The sequence below is a fragment of the Volvox carteri genome (genome assembly GCF_000143455.1).
Source record: "Volvox carteri f. nagariensis unplaced genomic scaffold VOLCAscaffold_10, whole genome shotgun sequence".
In the NCBI taxonomy this organism is placed as follows: Eukaryota; Viridiplantae; Chlorophyta; class Chlorophyceae; order Chlamydomonadales; family Volvocaceae; genus Volvox; species Volvox carteri.
This window is the reverse complement of record NW_003307553.1, coordinates 763,892-781,308: the sequence shown is the minus strand read 5'-3', so window position 1 is coordinate 781,308 and position 17,417 is coordinate 763,892. Positions and strand designations below refer to the sequence as shown.

Below are 17,417 nucleotides of genomic sequence, written 5' to 3'. Positions count from 1 at the left end.
GGCCCCGCATTGCAGCTGTGTCGCTAGGCGGACCGTCAGGCGTGTGAGTGGGACGGTTGTTGTGCCGCCCGGCATCTGCCATCCGACCCGCTTTAGGATCATAGCCATCGCCTGAGTGCTGTTGGGGGTGCTTGGAGCCGCCATATCCCCCGCCGTTGGCCTCTCTGGCTGCTGCTGTTGGGGTTGCTGCTCATGCGGCTGCGTCTGTAGCTGTTGCTGCGGCTGTTGCTGCTGTTGCGGCTGCGGCTGATGCTGTGTCTGTAGCTGTGGTTGTGTTTGCAGCTGTTGTGGCTGTACCTGCGGCTGTGGCTGCGGCTGAGGCTGCGGCTGTAGCTGCGGCTGTGGCTGCGGCTGTGGCTGCGGCTGTGGCTGCGGCTGTGGCTGCGGCTGTGGCTGCGGCTGTGGCTGCGGCTGTGGCTGCGGCTGCGGCTGTGGCTGCGGCTGTGGCTGCGGCTGTGGCTGTGGCTGCAGCTGTGGCTGCAGCTGTGCCTGCGGCTGGGGTTGCTGTTGCTGTTGGGTTTCCACTGCTCTTGCAGCTTCGAGCCAGGCCGGGTTGATAGCGCCATGTAGCGTCTTAAGGGCTGCCAGGGTCGCTGACCTGTCCCGCGTGGGTGCTGGGGTTGATGGGTCGAGGTGTGTCCTGATGTATGTATGTGCTTTCCTTGCACTGATGCCGTACAGGCGGCACGGACTGGCGGAGGCTCGGCTGTATGAGATGGCTAAGCTCAGAGCGCAGTTTGCGGAGTTGCTGGCGGACGCCGGTATCTTCAGGTGGGTCTCCGTGCTCTCGAGTGCGGAGGGGCCTGGAGGGCAGTTGGGGAAGTTGCACAACACGGGGCTTGTTGCAGTTACACATCGGCACAGACCTCGCACCTGAAGAGGGGACAACCCGCACTCCGAGTCGCACGACTGGTAATGGCTCCGTCTGAAAATGGAGATGGGTATTCTCATTCTCCCCCCACTTCCGGGACCACCACACCTCTCCGCGTTCCACACATCCGAGCTGGCGGCGGTAGGCGGCCCTGGACAGCTGCTGCTTGCTCCCGTGGGCGGCTTCCTCTACTTCACCACCGCCGTCAGGTGCTGCTGATTGCTGTGTGTTTTAGCCCGTGCACTCCACCCCCTCCCTGAATAGGCCTGGCGGGGCCACCGTGCTGTCTGCGGGATACGCCGCCATGTCGCAGCACCGCCGCCGCCACGGCCATCGCTGCGGCGGTAGGCGGCGGGACGGTCTGAGAGGTGGTCTGGGAGGCGCCGAGCTGCACGCCGCGAAGCGTCGGCTGCGGGACATGCAGGTACGGGTACTGGTACTGGTCCATGCAGACTGGGGGACTCAAGCGCGCTTTCCTATCTGGAAGCACTTGCATTTGCATGGGGGGTTTCACTGGGGCTGCTTGCTACCGCCAGCCGCAGGTATTATGTGCCGCATGATACTGGTGACCGCAGATATGGAAACACCTCCATGAGTAAGCGTGTGCGTGTGTGTGCGGTGTTGATGACCCTTAACTGCCCCCTGACCCCATCTTTTGGCGGGCTCGAGAGCAGGCGGAGCGTGAGCGTCAGCGGGGTCGGAAGGTGCTGCGGCTCGAGGGCAGTGGGGCCGGCGGTCGGCGCAAGCAAGGCGCGGGCAGCGGCGGTAACGGCTTAGATGGCTCTTCCGGGTCTTCGTCTTCCTCTTCATCCTCCGGCACTTCTGGAGAGGAGGAGCTGGAGCGTCTGCACGACTTGGACTTACGAGTGCACGTGAATGTGGGGGCCATGGCGGCAGGTGGGTCGCCGGTGTCCTCTCTTCCCCCCTTTCTAACTCCTTAACGAGCAACATTATAGTCGTCCATTAGATTTTGGACTCCTCCTGTCTTGTGGATGGAAGCAAAGTTAATGACACGTGAATGCCCCAAAAGATGCTCTTCGGGTTCCCTTTCACGAACCAGGGAGAGCCGCCCTGTTGTATACGCAAACAGTTTAGGTGTTCCTAGACACAGCGAGCAGCTGGCGGCAGTTTGCGTTGTTGGATGTAAGGGTGAGGAAGGAAGGGGCAATGGGTGGGACACACGCAAGGCGCCGATTGGATGGTGATGGTGGGGTGTTAAGGTGGCGGAGGGGATCAATGGACCCGAGCCGAGGTACCCGACACGCACGTGTGTGTGGAAAGGCAGTCCGGTGGTCTCCAGGGGGGCCGAGAGGGGAAACAAAGGGGAACATGACCTTCAATACGTTGTTTTATTGCTTGTTGCATACGAGTCTATGCGACTGCCCTGCATTGACTAGGATCGGAATAATGGACCCACGGGTCACTGCAGCCGCTATCCTCCGTTGTCGTGCACTTTGCAGAGTCCTCCCGGCCACTGAGTCCGGGTGATCTGGGTTTGCTGCGGCACCTGCTGGTCGCCAGCCTCTACCCCCGGTTGGCGGTTGGGGACGAGGCCAATTTGCAGCGCCGAGAGCAGGACTGCCGCTTCCACACGTCGCAGGTATGAATAGCCGTACACAACACCGTACATGCGGTCTGGATTTGGAACGGGTTGGACGGGGGGATTTTGGGGAACGGCCTAGTGAGTCGAGACTCTAGCCTCTGTGTATTTTGTGGGAGAGCTCTGGCGGCTCCCCGTCCGTCATCCCCTCGGCGGGAGATACATGTTCTTGTTTTACCTGTCTGTCTCTCTGTCAGCCAGCCAGCCAGCCAGCCAGCCAGCCTGTCTGTCTGTCCGTCTGTCTGTTTCCCGAAGTCCCGCTCCTCCCCACGACCCTTTTGCCTGCTAGTAGGTGTCAGATCTGGTGCTCCACCCGGGCTCCACTCTGTTCGGCTTTTCCAACAACATCCCGCGGGGCCAGGTGCTGCTGTACACGGAGCTGATTGAAACCAGGTGAGGACGTGGGACCCTACATATAAGGCCCTCCGGATCTACAGTGGCAAGAGCAGCTCCCCTTTCCCCCAACACACACAGCTAGTCCATTACGGGCTGTGGGGGTCTGGAAGTGGAGGTGGAGTGTGTGACTGGACGGCCCGCATGTGGACACCTCGTGATGGTGGTAGTGGTGGTGGCGGTGGTGGTGGTGCGGGTTCTAAGTCATGATAAGCCCCATCATCTCGTGCATCATGTACCGGGGCATATAGTTATAGGCTACCATTTGACGTGTGGAAAAGGAGAGCCGTACGTTGTACGGGACTTGTAAGGCACGCGTGTTGTCCTTAGGACACGAGGTTGGGCCTTTGGCAAGTCATCCATCGCTGGGCTGCTGCCGGCGTGTATGATGCCACACGCACACAACCACCCACCTACAATGCCGCCGCTACCCACCTCCTAAAACCCACGGGGGGGACATTAGGGTTTAGACGTAGGGCAATGACAGCATTTCTGCATGTATGTATGTCTCGTATGTATGTACGTGTTTTCCTCCCGCCTTCACCCCCTGGTCCTCCCCCCCGGTCTGGTCAGGCGGCAGTACCTCTCCGGGGTGACCCCGCTGTGGTCCCTTCCCGCGCTGCTGCTGGTGGCGCGGCGGCTGGACTGCGATGCTGCGGCCGCTCGCTGGCTGGTGGATGGCTGGCTGCTGCTGAGGATACACGACGGCGGGGGGCCCAAGGCAGGGCGGCTGGGGGCTGGGGCCAGGGCGGCGGGGGGCTGTGGGCAGGGCGGCGGGGGGCTGGGGCCAGGGCGGCGGTGGGCTGTGGCCAGGGCGGCGAGCAGGGCATAGAAAGTGTGGGAGGGTAGCAGCCGAACAAAGCCACCTTTCGGGTGACCATAATCAATGATTGGAATGGAGTTCACGGTGATGAAGTGATGAGCCGCACAGGAGCTCAACGCGACCGATAAGACTACTAGGCAGACCCTCCTCTCCTCCTCCCCGCCCTCCCCTTCCTACTCGCCTCCTAGTCCCCCTCCCCTTCGCGGGGTGACGTCAAAAGGCGGGTAACTTGCTCCACCACTTCTATCTGAGCAGCTCGGGCGGCCCCCCAATGAAAAACGCGCAGGTCCTGCAGCTGGTTACGGAGCTACGAGGCACCACCGAGCACCTCGTCGCAAGCCGACTGAGAGATGCCAAGCTGGCGGCGCTCTCTGCCGTACAAATTGTCGAGGATGATGGCGATGACGACGCCGGCGACGGCGTCAAAGACGGTATTACCGCCGCCGCCGCCGCCGGGTCGGGGTCATTCCAGCGGGGCTACTCGGCCCTGGCGGCGGCGCTGCCCGAGGAGCTACAGCCGCTGCTGTACGGCGTGATGGCACAGCAGGCAACGTGGCGGCAGGAGGCAGCGGCGCGGCGGGGGCGGCAGGAGGAGCGGCAGCGGCGGCGTCAGATGGCGGCCCTCCGGGCAGCAGGCGGCGGCCAGGAGCGCGACAATGTGGACGATGAGGATGAAGACGAGGACGAGCATATGTACGGCAAAGCGGCCGCGGCCGCGGACGCTCAGCTGGAAGAGCAGCTTGCCCGGCGGTTGTCTTTGGATATGTGGCCGTGCAGGTGCGCGGAGGGACAGGTGCCTAGTGTGCGTAATGGCGGTTGTGGTGGTGGGGCTCGTGTAGGGCCCTATGGCGATAGCGACGGCTGACTTTCCCAGATTCGCGACATGAGCTGAAGGGAGCAGCACGTGGAACTGTCCTCCTAGAGCACCTTTCCAAAGGCGCTCACGCTGCCAAACCAAATGCCGTTGCTGGCCCCTGGTGGCCCCTGGAAGGCTCCCGGGAGGGGAAAGCGCGGGGTGGGACTCGATGGGGTGTGTGTGAGGCGTCCAAGGAGTCCACATGTGCTGACTGATGTCTGTGTGTCTTATGGTAATCCTCTTTAAGCTCTTTGAAGCTGCAAAGCAAGGTAGCTGGCACCCTGCCACGTCACCATGTGCCCCTGTGCTGACTGGCGGTGGTTCGACTTGCCAGGTACTCCGTAGAGCGGTTGCCGCCGGGCAACAAGGTAACCGCCCAGTTCCTGATCAATAACCTACAACCGCAACTGCAACAACCGCACGGCAAACGGTCTGAACCTGGCGAAGCTCCTGCAGATGTACGACAGCATCAGCAGTTGACAGAGGGCGCTGCGGCACCAGCGGCCGGGCCCAGCGGCGCAACGGCTACGGGAGTGGAAACTGATCCGTTAGGAGTGCCGTACAAGTGCGGCGGCATGTGGCTAACGCCCTGGCTCCGGTACGGTCCCCACTTGCCGAAATGGTGACACGTCTTGTCCTCCTCAATCTGCGGAGCGAGGCGTGTTGTATCATCCCCCCTGCACTTGACACGAAGCACGTTAGAGCCCCAGAGACCCGTATGCGACAATGCGCTGTGGAAGTACTAGGGGAAACACAGCAGCAGTCCTCCGCGCTTCACTTCATGACAATTAGCATTCATAATTGCATCCATGCTCGAGGGGGTCACTGCATGTGCACTTGGAGGCCGTGCATGCCATGCAGCCAAACATGATGTGCAGCATCGCACGTCGCCTCCTGCAACCGCCCCTGTGCCCCCCCCGTCAGGTACGGCAGCCTTCGCTCGTTTGAATCCGCCATGGCGCTCCATGCGCTACAGCCCGCTCTCCGAAAGCCGTGGCTGTGCCCCGGGTGCGGGTTGCGGCTGGTGGGCACATTCAGTGAGGTGCGGGATCACGTTATTGCATGCGAGGCGGTTCAGGGGGTCGACCCTCAGGCAGTGGAGAATCTGGGCTACGCGCAGGCGGCCGCAGGTGGAGGCGGGGCTGGCGGACCCACGGGTCGGCCGCGGGGCCGCGCCGTCGGCTGTGATGCCAGCGGTGGCGATACCGCAGGAGATGTCGATGACGGACCGCTGGCGGTGGCGGCGGCTGGTGCAGCGGCGACGCCGGCTGGTGGCGGAGGTGGATACGGAGGGAGGTGCGAGGAGTACGGTGGTGGTGGTGGTGGTGGTAGCACCGGTGGCGGCAGCGGTGGCGAACCTGTTGCCGCAGCTGACGCTGTGGAGAGGCTGGACCGCTACATGGGAAGTGCTGTGACCTGGTGCAGGCGCCGGGCGGCAGTGGCGCTGGCGGCGGCGGCACCGCTGGGCACCGAGCACGGCAGCCGCGGCCGCAGCAGCGGTGGTGGTGGTGGTGGTGGTGGTGGTGCTGGCACTGCAAGGAGCTCACGGCGGGAGGAAATGGGTGCTGGCGGCAGCGGCGGCGGGATGCCGTACCTGGGGACAGAAGCCCTTGGTGGCGCCGCGGCGTGGCAGCAACATCGGCCGGGGACCCCGGGGGCGCCCCCCGGGGGGGTCGGAACGAGCATGGATGCAGCAGCTGCAGCTGTAGTAGTCGTGGGGACGAGGACTAATGAGGATAGCGGCGGCGCCGTCGCGGCCGGTGGCGGCGGGGGGTCGGGGGGTCGCCAGGAGGCCCTTAGGGTTCCCGCGGTAGAGCCGCCTCCTGCAACCGCTCGGCCGTACAAGTGCCCGATATGTGGACTCGAGGCTGAGATGACACCTCCACAGATACTGCAGCATAGGCGCCAGCACGGATAGTAGTGCGAGTAGATAGTTCGTTGCCATGTTTCGCGCGGCATCATGCCAGGATGAATTGGAAGAGACGTTTGAAGTGACCCATGGGACGGTCGGCTCAGGTGTAACGGGTATTGGACGGTTTCTTTTATTAGGACTGGTCATATGAGCTGGCGGCTGGGTGATAGGTTAGGTTGATGCTTGTGGCAGTTAATGGGTCTAGCCGTTTCCGGCCGCACTCTCGGACAAAGTCTTGGACCAGCCCAAGGGAGACTATCACATGCTTTGCCTAGGCAAGTCTAGGATTATAGCAGCCTTAATTTTCATAATTCTTGTGTAGGCTGGACTAGGTGATTGTAGCCTATTTTCCTGATTCTGGCAACATGTGTGCACTATGGCCCTGAACTCAACAAACTACTTGCATAGGCGCAACCCTAGCTCCTAGCAGAACTTGAGGCACTTTTTTTATCGAGCACATCAACGTTACCGGTCTTGCCCGTCTTGGGGGTTGCCGTATATGTCGTTGCCGGCCTAGACATAAGTGCTCAAACTACATTGAAGTGCACTACAAAGCTGGAAATTGGCAATTTACAGCTCGTATATGAAGCTGTAAAAGATACATAACTGGAAAGCTGCTAGGTGCTGTCAGACACGATGAGTGAGACAGCAGCAGAGTTGGTGAATTTGTGCGACGATACACCTCGTCGGCCGACAAAGCGCATCAGACCTGAGCGTCTGGAGCACAAGGTGCTTAATTTGATCGACTCCGACGGTGAGCATAAGGAGGGGACTTGAAGGGCTTGAAGTGAGACCCCGCAAATTCTTCTCTGTTAATGCTTGTAAATATGCGCTATACTTCAAATTTATGACCTAGAGACTTTTCCTTCCCTGGGGCGGTGTCCTCAGCCCTAAAGGGCAGAAGCAACCTTTGCCCTGTCGCGGTTCTATGCTGATTCTTGCTTTCGCTGCCCCCCCCCAACAACGTAGACGACTCTCCTTCGTCAAATCCACGGCCAAGGGACCAAACGGTGCAGGTGCTGTGGGTTGCATCTCCATGCTGGGAACTTCAGAGGTCGTTGTTAACTCTACTGACATTTCTTACACCTGCTCAGGTGGGAGAGCGCCATCCAAGGATGCCTACACAATGGGGTGCGTTGGAAGACCAGGGTGCCCCTCGGCCCATGCCTGTCTATCGGCCACCGTCAGCACGCTACCGTCGACTGGCCATTCCACCACAGCCGCGAGTTAATCTGAGTACGAGGCCTATTGTAATTGATGATGAGGACGAGGAGGACAGTCCGTTGGCGCGCGCAAACCTGTTGCGTCACATTCCTGGTTTGGTTCGTCAGCAAGTGCCGGGCGCAGAAGGTGCAGAAGACAGTCCCTCTAACGTATCTTTGCCCTCTAGGTAAGGCGGTGTCGAAGGATGTTAGCGGGACGCACTAACCCGGCGAACGAGAAGGTAATCGTCATTGTGACGTTTCCCACAACGCTGTGCATAGACCTTTTCGGTTGTATAAATCCCCGTCTCTCTAAAAATGGCGGGCACAAAACTACTTCAAACTTAAATCTGCGTGACGCTTAGGCTTTCTGCTGGGTCACGCCCTCTTTGTTCCCTGGTTGCGCTCGGACCCGGATGTTGTGTTCACCGGGCCCCGCCTGCCTCATGCCCTTCTACGCTGTCTAAGGGTTGGAGCAACTGTCGATGGCTCCTCCTCGCGCATGATCGCAAGCGTCAGCAATCGGGTTCATCATCATCAGCAGCAGCAAGGCAGGCAAGGCCTGGAGGGCATGGAAGATCCCCAGCTCCGTCTGCATATCCATTTGCAGCAGCAGCAACAACAACAGCAACAACAGCTCAGGCCACGCCGGACAGCTGTTGTGCCTGTTGGTCCCCAGCGCGTCACCCGGAGGCCCCTTCGCTTTGCTGCACCGCGCAGTGATGCCCAGGTGGGCTCCAGCCAGGCTACTTCTCAACAGCAATTCCAGCTGCAACCGCCGTACCACCACTTGCAACAGCAGTCTGTGCCACAACCGGAGCAGCAGCAGCAGCAAGCAACAGGACCCTTTCAGCCGCCGCAGGGTGGGGTGAACTACCATGACGACGACATGAGGCTGGCGGCAAGGCTGCAGGCGGAGGAAGACGAGCGGCTGGCGCGGGAGACGGTTCATCGTCTGGAGCACGAAGAGCACCGCCGCATGATGGTGGGTCTTGTGTTGAAAGTTCTGGTCGTTCATTTGCAAGGGGGTTTGCTTGGCTGGGTCGTTGACAGTGTTGCGTTGATGGGGTGGGAGCCTCTTGTGCCTGCGGTGGCTTGGATGCGCCTGTGTGGTGTTGTTTTGGTGGTGCATGAATGGTGTACGATAGTGTTGAGAAGTTGAGGAGGCATGTGCCGGGCCATGTACGCCTGTATGTCCCTACTGTGTTGACGGGATGATGTGTTACACAAGGGTTGGAGGAATGTTGCGTGATTGGCCATGGCAGGCCAGGAGGTGCTCCGCGGGCTGCGGCGTCCGTCCGTCTTATGCACCTGTGCCTCGCAACAGCCTGCAGTGATTTCGCCACACGAGCGCTTGTATATATGTATATATGTATGTACGTACGTACACGTACTGGCTCGGCAGCGTACCTTCGCCGGCGGTCCGGCCTGCATTCTGATGCGTCGTGATGCACAGGAGGGCCTTCGGAGCGGCGCCCAGGATGGGGGTAGGGCTGCAGCCGCCCCGGCCGCGGCCAGTGCGGGCCCCGGTGCGCCGTGGCAGCCATGGCTACGTGCACGCGACGCTGGCGCCCGCGGCAGCGCAGCCCCCACCACGGGGTCGGATGCGGGCCGCAGCGGCGGCGGTGGCATTTATGCAGAGAGCAGCGAGACCGCCGCCGCAGCACTCGCGGCCCGTTGGGTGGGTCGTAAGCCGTGTGGTGTGGCGAGCGGCGATTGATGTGTGCGCTCGCGGCGGCGGCCCCCAGCACACACACTGGCTCTTACACGCGGGAACCCCCTCCCCCAGAGTGCTAAGACAGATATCACCACCACCACCACCACCCACCTGCTGCAGTGGGTCCCGCAGGACAAGTGTAGCGATTGGTGCAGTGCCGTTAGTCGTTCCGCTACCAAATCCCACTTCACCGTTGTCTGTTATCCTGCTCGCATGCCTTTCCGTTCGAAACTACGCCCTCCTTACCCCCTGATTCCTTACGGTGTGGCTCTAACGCCATCGTGGCGTGTATGTGTGGCTCCCCGTATCGCCCCTGTATGCGGATCTGTATCTCCACTCGACCTCCAGAGTCGACTGGACATGCTGGAGACCATGGAGAACGCGAGCTTGGCCGCGGAGGCGGCGATGGCAGCGGCGCATCGTGCTTCTGCCATGGTGGCGGCGGCTGAACGCGAGCGCGCATCTCGCCGGGCTGAGCGTCTGGACCGCTTTGGAGGTGGCTTGGCGCCTGATATGGCGCTCGGCGCTGGCGGAGGCGGCGTTGGAGGTCATCTGGACGTCGTGGCCTCCTGGCGAGCGCTTCCGCCTCGCCCCGTCCGCGGGCATTTGGGTGGGGGTGCCGTGGGCCCCATGGGCTCCATGGCGCTGTTTGGGGGTGTTGGTACGAACGTTCTAGATACCGCGGAGCTGGCCGCGACTGCAGCAGCAGCGGAGGAGGCAGAATCCGCGATTGCGGCCGCGGCGGCTGCGGCGGTTGCGGCCGCCGGGCCCGGTGGCGGCGGCGGCGGCAATCGATCGCGATGGGGCGGCCGGAGTCTCCATGACGTGATCCCCCTGATGGCGCTGCCGTTTGGGCTCCACCGCATTGTGGGGGGTCGCGGTGATGCGGACGAGAATTCAGGTGTGTGCGCGAGTGCGGTGGTGGCAGTGCGTGTGTGCCTCGTGGGCGCCTGACCTGACTTTAGGGTGCCGCTACAACCGCAACGGCAGCCGCTGTCGCCGCAGTGGATGGGCCGCAGGGATGTGCATCATGGCAAGCTGCTGGAACGTAGCTAGATGCGGTAGTTCTTCGTAGCTATTTCTAGTGCTTAAGCATTGTGGTCACATTGTTGTGACCGTAGGTACGTCGGTCCACCCGTGTGCGGGAACCATTCGAGACAGCGAACATGTAGGGGGCTATAACCAGTCTAGAGACTGCCAACAGCAATGCATAATGCGCCAGGGCTTGCGAAACCCCCCCGGACTCTATCCTTAGGCTTGAACCTCCTAAGGGGTGGTAGCTCCGTCTGGTCAGCCTTCTTGCCCCAATAGGATGTTAAGCCGCGTGCACTTGTTGATCCCACCGCCGCCACTGGCGCCTTCCCGCCTTCCAGGCGCCCACCGCCGCGGCCGCCACGCTGCTGCCGCTGCCTACCGCGAGCATGCCCTGGCCATGCGCGAGCAGATCCTGGCAGCTCAGCGCGCGGGCATTCCAGCCCACCTGCTGCTGTCGGATCGTGACTTCACGCCGGAGGACTACGAGCTATTGTGCCGTTTGGACGAGCAGGTGGAAAACCGCAAGGGCGCCAAGGACGAGCAGCTGGCAGCGCTGCCGACCGAGGTGGTGGGCGCGGAGGGCCGCCGACGGAGCGACGGCGTTCCCTCCACGTGTATCATTTGCATGGAGGAGATTGCGCCGGGGGACGTCCTGAAGCGGTTGCCATGTTTGCACGATTTCCACGGCGACTGCGTGGATACTTGGCTGAGGACGAAGGCGTGCTGCCCCGTTTGCCAGCGCGGCTTGGACCCTTCGACGTGATGCCGAGTGTATCTTTTTGGTGGTGGACGGAAAGTCGGTGGGAGGCCGTCTGGGGGCGGAGACTTTGTAGGTGTGTTGTGTGTGGAGCTGACACACGCGTGTGCCGTCGTCATGTGTTCCCACCCCGCGGCTCAGATCTCCATGGAACACCGGACCGGGGTGTGTGCCCCGTGTGAAGCACAAGTATAACATAAGATATAGTACTTCACTGTTTTGGGGGGGCTTTGGAAATCCAGAGGTGGTAGCGCTAGTGGGCCCCTTGGGGATGTGGCTGTTCTAGAGGATTTGGAAAGAGGCTGGGATGGGATGGGGCGCGGCAAGTTGAAAGGTTTCACGTGTGGAGGGAATGTATCGTATGCTTTCGATTTGAGGTCCGATTCTCTATTTTGAGGGGCCAATTTGAAAATGCTTGTGAGGCGGTGTTCCTTCTGGAGGTCTGGAAGTCAGCAACGGCTGTCTCTCATCAATGGGGACCAGGGAGCCAAATGGAGAGGAGATGCGGGTGAGGCCGCGTGCGGAGGGATTTTCACGGCGGCTTAGCGGTAAAGTGGTGGTGGTGGTTAGGGTGCCGCGAGGGAAAGGAAGGAGAAGTGTGCGTTTCCTGTGTGCCATAACTTAGGGGTGATCAGCAAAGTGAGCGGCGCCTGGTGTACCCAGTGCCGCTCTTCGAACGAATGTGGTGGTGGAAGTCCCCAAGAGATGTCCGTCCGGCGGGACCGAGGCCCTTTCTTAATCTTCATATCCAGGGAAGGGATTTGTGTCGTCAAGGGTAGGAATAACGTCGCCGAAATGGCGACGCCTAGGCGAATGTGCTGTGGAGGGGTGAGGACAGGCGCACGACGGCGGTTGTGGGCATAATGCTTCGCTGCTGCATTGCTTCCGCTGTTTTGTGGATCAGCGTCGCTGGTTATGGCGGATATTGCCCGGAGATGGCGAGGTCACGCAGGCAAGAGGTCTGCCAGGTTTGTGTGGTCCAGAGGATGATGGCGCGTATGGTAAGGATGACGTGGAGAAGCCAGTTGCCAGGGCTTGAGCTCTTTCCCCTTCGGACAGGGATGCTGCACTAGAACAAAAATCCGCCCCGCGTACACCATCACTGCTGCTGCCGGTCTGAGCTGCTTGTGGATTGGTTTTAAGCCGCTGCCAGATGCCAGCCGTGGCTGGATATGTCGCTGTGCGGGCCGGGAAAGTGCAGCTGGCGGCTGGGGGGATATCTCTCGCAGGGTTGTGCAGTGACTGGTGAGTGATTGGTGTGGGCAAGGAAAGCAGGTAGATCGTTTTTTGTGAGGTACTTTGAGGTCAATTGTGACGTCAATGAAGAGGAGTTTGTGTTTTTAATGGGAAGCACGTGTCAGGCATTATATGGGGATCATCCAAAGAAAATGTTGCTTGCTATTGTTACCTACCTAAGGAGGAATGCCCCGCAGTATGTAAATCAGAGAGTGTATCCGCGGTGGCCAGGTTCAGGACAATGTACTGCAGCGCGGGGATTTCAGATCAGGTTCACGCGGGAGAGGATCTCTGCATGCGTGTCAAGATTTTGACTTGCGGTGTGCCTCGGTGACGAAGCTGCTTTGTTTCATGAGTTTGTCTGTCTGTAGAAGCGCGGTCGCGATCGAATTTGCCTTTTATGTATTTTCAAAACGGCCCCGAACCTGATGTCCAGGTTGCCACATGCTGCATCAGATCGCCAACCGGGAGCTAGCAGGGTTACGAGTGCAGGCAACGTGAGCCATTCGCGTGGGCAGGCTTCTCTCTATATATACATATAATATCCTCTTCTCTGCCGGGCAGCCGCTATTACTATAACTGTTCTTCGCGCTTCGGCTTATTACTTTTGTATCTAAGGTTAGATGAAAAGGTAGGGTATGACGTGTGCATGGCGGCTTCCAGCCATCCGCAGACGTCAAGCTTTTAGTTGCTGCTGCGTTGTGTATTTAGTTGTGTATTTCTTTCATCTGTATGCATGTACGTTCAATGTGATGGGAGCAGAGAAAATCGCCTGTCCCCTCACAGCCGCATAACTGTAAAATACCTTCTCACCCTGTCTCGCTGTCCCGTGAACAAGAGGAATTGCTGCAGCTCATGCACTTAAGTCTGTAGATAGTGTCTGCTACAGCCAAAACAGCAGTGTGTTTTATATTGGTATGTGTCTTACACGTGTGTATTACACGAGGCATCATGTCGGAGACTCCAGGAGAGCAGGACAGCGCCATGATCTCTTGTTCACAACTGCGCTATACAAGATACGCCTTCACGCAATCTATTCAGGATAATCGCCGCCCTGGCTACAAGTCAACGGATGGCCCCAGGCTCCCTCCGCTCAACGCCTTTCCCCACTTGTGTGTCTGTACGCCCCTCCCTTACACCGCCTTTGTCAACCCGCTTGCCCTTCCTCGATTAAGTACTCCTTCCTCTCATCCCCTCTTCCTTTCTCCAACCGCCTATCCGTCTCGCCTGTGACTATGACAACGCAAATGACATCTCACGCATTTCCAACATGGCGACATGGAAGGTCGCCTACTGCGGCAAACCAACCTGGCCGCTACGACTGCTTTGGCGCCCCCGGCGTCCCACGCATGAACCGCACTTGCTCCACCAGCGCCTTGAAGCTGTACGGCTCGTTCATCGCCAACTCTGAAAGCACTTTGCGGTTCAGTTGCACGTTCTCATCTTTGAGTCTGGTGATGAGCGTCGTGTACGTCATCTGCCGGGTTTGCAACAAAGGGTTAGCCTTCCCCGGAAGGCAACACAAGCGATACCGTGTCGCTTTCAACCCCAAACTACTCACCCCATGCTCACGCGTCCCCGCATTGATTCTTTGAATCCACACCGAGCGCCAGTGCCGCTTCTTGAGCTTGCGACCCACGTAAGCGTGTTGAAGCGCTTTCTCCACTTGCAGCCGGGCGAGTTTGATACAGTTTCTAGCTCTGCCGCGGAAGCCGCTTGCAAGCTGAAATATCTTTTGCCGATTTATTGGCATTGTGCGTCACGTTACGAACCCTCTATTGTATTGTGGTGACAGGGCAATCGGTCGAAGTAGAAACCTATCTTAACTACACAAATGATCGAACATACGAGGCAAGTCAGTCAAGGTTTGCGTGTAGCCATGACAGCATGCTTCTTCTGCGTGCTGGGCCTCAACTCGCAATCATCGTATGATTTAGGTGCTCATTACTTACTTTTCAAATTCATGTCAACTTCTTTATGTAAGAACTCAAGGGCGCGATCCGCAGCCTAAGCATCGCAGTACTTTGCTTCTATCTGCATGCTATGCTTTGTGGAGCCTCATCGGAAAAAGGTGCAGCTGGCAATTCCTGCTGTATACCAATCAGTGCTTACATGCATACCAATTACTGTTTACATGCATATCATATACAAACACGAAGAAAAACTTCCACGAACCAGCACTCCTGCATGCATGCGTCTCCCCAGCGCACCCTGCAGGGCTCTTACGAACTCCTGTGCCCTTAACTTCCTCAGCCGGGTTCTAACATCAACAAAAGCGCACTGGGTCCGAAACCTCCGTGTTCACTCTTAATAGAACTAAACAAAACACCAAGGGAATGCGACATCAAGGCAACGCCCACGCGAGGTGGAAGCAGCAAAACTGTGTGGTTCACTACACGGGAAGCCCGACAACATCACGGCGGACTGCAAGGAACAACTCCCCAGCCAGTAGCTATCCAGCCGATAAAGGCATCTCGCCAACGTGCAATTTAATATCTGTGCACGACTCCACGTGTCCTCATGCAGGGGCAGCAGCAACAGCAGTCCCACGCCACCAAGCCGAACAGCAGTCGACGTCATCGTCGCAAAGCAGCACAAGTGGGCCCCGTCCCGGACACGTACGATCGACGCAGTGAGTGCAGCGAATGGTCACGGACAATGACGCAGCAGCAACAATGCAAGTAAGCTCGGCAGGCTGTGGAGGGTAGTCGCTCCGGGAGGTACACCCTAGGGGCCGCGACTGGTGAACCAAACCCTCACCACAATAACACGCACACACATGCTCATGCACACATAGCGGCAGACGTTTTCGCCTTCTGTTCCTCTAGGACTCGGCCCGGCGTGAAGCTACACTCACCAAGACAACGCACACACACACACACAATACACATATAGTAACGCACACATGTTTCTCAATGCCCCTGCCAACATCCCCCTGGACCAGAAGGAAGACGATAACCGCTACCGCTACCGCACACGGCATCCTTTGGGCGCCGCGCATGTGGATGTGCGTATGTATGTGTGTTAGCACCCCAAGGCCTAAGAACCGGCGAATAGGGGCCCAGCCGCGGAGGACCGCCCGCGCGTCACGTCCAGGGCAGGGCCGGATTCCCGCCCCTGGGCCCTCCACCATTCACATCATCTCTTCAGCCCCGAAACCCTCCTACCCACCTGCAGCAACGCTGTATTCGCATTCCATAGCAGACCTGTACGAACAATCCCCAACGATTAAAACGTCCTTGAGCCGTCAAGACTATCTATCGCCTGCTTGTTATCCAGTATTCATAGTTGGTTCATTCGGTTAAAAAATGTCTCAGTAACAAGACAGCTTGAAAGCGCAACCGGAAGCCTGGACATCTCCCACCCGTCGTCAACGTCATGCGTGCAACGGGTGTTTCCCAACGGAAAAGGTAGTTAAGAAACGTTTAACGAGCAATGGAGGTTAGATCCAGTTCATAGATGCTGACGTACAGAACCATGGCCCCCAAAAAAGAAAGGGAAACCATCCATCGTGCGGGGCACAATTTTATCTACCACATAATTTCTTAATAACTCTTAACATACAGTCATTATTATATTGCTGTGTGTGCGGCGATGCTTAGTTATTTCTCTTACCGCATTGGACTCTGGCACATTCTACTTCAAGAATCCCCTGCTCTTCCCCACCACCAACATATCCCCTTGCTTCGGAGCATTCTGCACACTCAACCCGCATACCACCAGCCTGCAAAAGGTCTCCGACGCCCCTCCGCAGCACCATTCTGTCCCGAGAGCCGTCCCTGAAGGCCCAACCGACACAACTGATATCAGTCGTACCTTTCACCGTGTGTTGGACCTGGGAAGGCCAGGAGCAGGAGCAGGAGGAAGAGGCGCAACGCGGCAGACGGCCCTCCGACACCCCACTGCGGACGATCCAAGCAAATCCCCGATCCCATCCCCTACTCAGGGCAGAGGGGGAGCGGGGGTGGGGAAAAAGTACGACACACTCGGACACGCGAAACCGGCCGTCACGCACCCACCCCGTCACGCCCTTCCCCTTGCGTGGGTCGTCGGGGAGCCCGCAAGCAAGCAAGCAAGGGTGCGGCACTCACTCACTCAGGACAGCTCAGTCTCTGCCGGCCTCTGCACGCCGGCCCATACCGCCATCTCAGCCCTCCTCTTCAATAACAAGGGGATGTCGCAGCTCCTCCGGAGCCCTCCGCCTCCCCCTTTACCGTCCTAACCTACAAACCTAACAGCGGGACAAATCGAGCAGCGCACAACGAACATTTCTCCTCTTTGCCCCCCCTTGGTACCATGTACCCCCCCCACCCACCCCGCAGTACTCCCCTCCGTCAACGCACATCGCAGCTCCCCTCCAGTCCCTCTTCCCCCCAGGCCCCGTCGCGGAGCCCCCTCCCCCATCAAGACGCACAGCCAAACCAGTGCCCCCCCCCACTGAACCGGATGGCGACTCAGCTCAGCCCGGGGGGACTTGAAAGCCGCTCTGCTATAGATAATTCTCAACGGCTGTCATCCACCCCCTCCCTTGCGGACTGGCTGGCTGAAAGAGGTGCCGTTGGCTGCTCCCTGCCACAGCCTTTATGGTGCCTCTGGGAGCCCCGCTGCACCGCCTGAGCTAAGCTAAGCTGAGCTAAGCACATGTCCCGACCTGGGTCACTCAGACGCCGCCACATTCCGCCGCTTGCAACGCGCATCGAGGCGAGGAGCCCCGGCGCCACATAGGGCCCCTTTTCCGTTGTCCCTAGAGGCCCCAACTGAATCAACTGCCCGCGGGATGATGAGCCCGTAACTCCACTTTCGCAACCCCGACCCAAACAATGTCCTTCAGTTGCTCGTTCTCGTACTGTTGTACGGCCACCCGGATTCAGCCGGCGGGGGTCATATATTTGCTGGTGACACTTCTAGGGCTTATGCTGTCGCCAAGGACGTACGGAAACGTGTACGCCGTACACCCCTAAATCCCCAATACATGCGATACAGGACTACTACCATTCCGGCAGGGCCCGGGCATA

General features: G+C 59.1%; 3 protein-coding genes across 3 annotated transcripts in view; 2 read left to right on the top strand and 1 right to left on the bottom strand.

The window, feature by feature from the left end:
• The window catches only part of VOLCADRAFT_116833 (uncharacterized protein), a gene marked incomplete at both ends in the record, with an annotated part of 17,797 nt that extends 13,333 nt beyond the window's left edge, over nucleotides 1-4,464 (top strand). The window contains 8 exons of the mRNA XM_002948528.1: nucleotides 334-566; nucleotides 682-771; nucleotides 1,136-1,295; nucleotides 1,543-1,768; nucleotides 2,332-2,471; nucleotides 2,764-2,864; nucleotides 3,438-3,537; nucleotides 3,974-4,464. Coding sequence (XP_002948574.1) covers nucleotides 334-566; nucleotides 682-771; nucleotides 1,136-1,295; nucleotides 1,543-1,768; nucleotides 2,332-2,471; nucleotides 2,764-2,864; nucleotides 3,438-3,537; nucleotides 3,974-4,464 — 1,541 coding nt within the window. The remainder of the gene's footprint in view (nucleotides 1-333; nucleotides 567-681; nucleotides 772-1,135; nucleotides 1,296-1,542; nucleotides 1,769-2,331; nucleotides 2,472-2,763; nucleotides 2,865-3,437; nucleotides 3,538-3,973) is intronic.
• A 6,295-nt stretch (nucleotides 4,465-10,759) lies between these two features.
• Nucleotides 10,760-11,342, top strand: VOLCADRAFT_73771 (uncharacterized protein). The gene has a single exon (XM_002948527.1). The coding sequence runs from the start codon at nucleotides 10,807-10,809 to the stop codon at nucleotides 11,170-11,172; it is 366 nt and encodes a 121-aa protein (XP_002948573.1). The 5' UTR covers nucleotides 10,760-10,806; the 3' UTR covers nucleotides 11,173-11,342.
• A 1,969-nt stretch (nucleotides 11,343-13,311) lies between these two features.
• On the bottom strand, nucleotides 13,312-14,340 carry mrpL20 (mitochondrial ribosomal protein L20). The gene is made up of 2 exons (XM_002948397.1): nucleotides 13,964-14,340; nucleotides 13,312-13,879 (listed from the first exon to the last, which is right to left on the bottom strand). The coding sequence occupies exons 1-2, from the start codon at nucleotides 14,153-14,155 to the stop codon at nucleotides 13,718-13,720; spliced, it is 354 nt and encodes a 117-aa protein (XP_002948443.1). The 5' UTR covers nucleotides 14,156-14,340; the 3' UTR covers nucleotides 13,312-13,717.
• Between the last annotated feature and the right edge of the window lie 3,077 nt (nucleotides 14,341-17,417).

Bases quoted from the DNA above. Each gene is read 5' to 3' on its own strand.
- VOLCADRAFT_73771 (XM_002948527.1), top strand. From the start codon at position 10,807: ATGCGCGAGCAGATCCTGGCAGCTCAGCGCGCGGGCATTCCAGCCCAC.
- mrpL20 (XM_002948397.1), bottom strand. From the start codon at position 14,155: ATGCCAATAAATCGGCAAAAGATATTTCAGCTTGCAAGCGGCTTCCGC. The intron at 13,880-13,963 runs GTGAGTAGTTTG...CAAACCCGGCAG, and splicing joins CGGGGACGCGTGAGCATGGG to ATGACGTACACGACGCTCAT.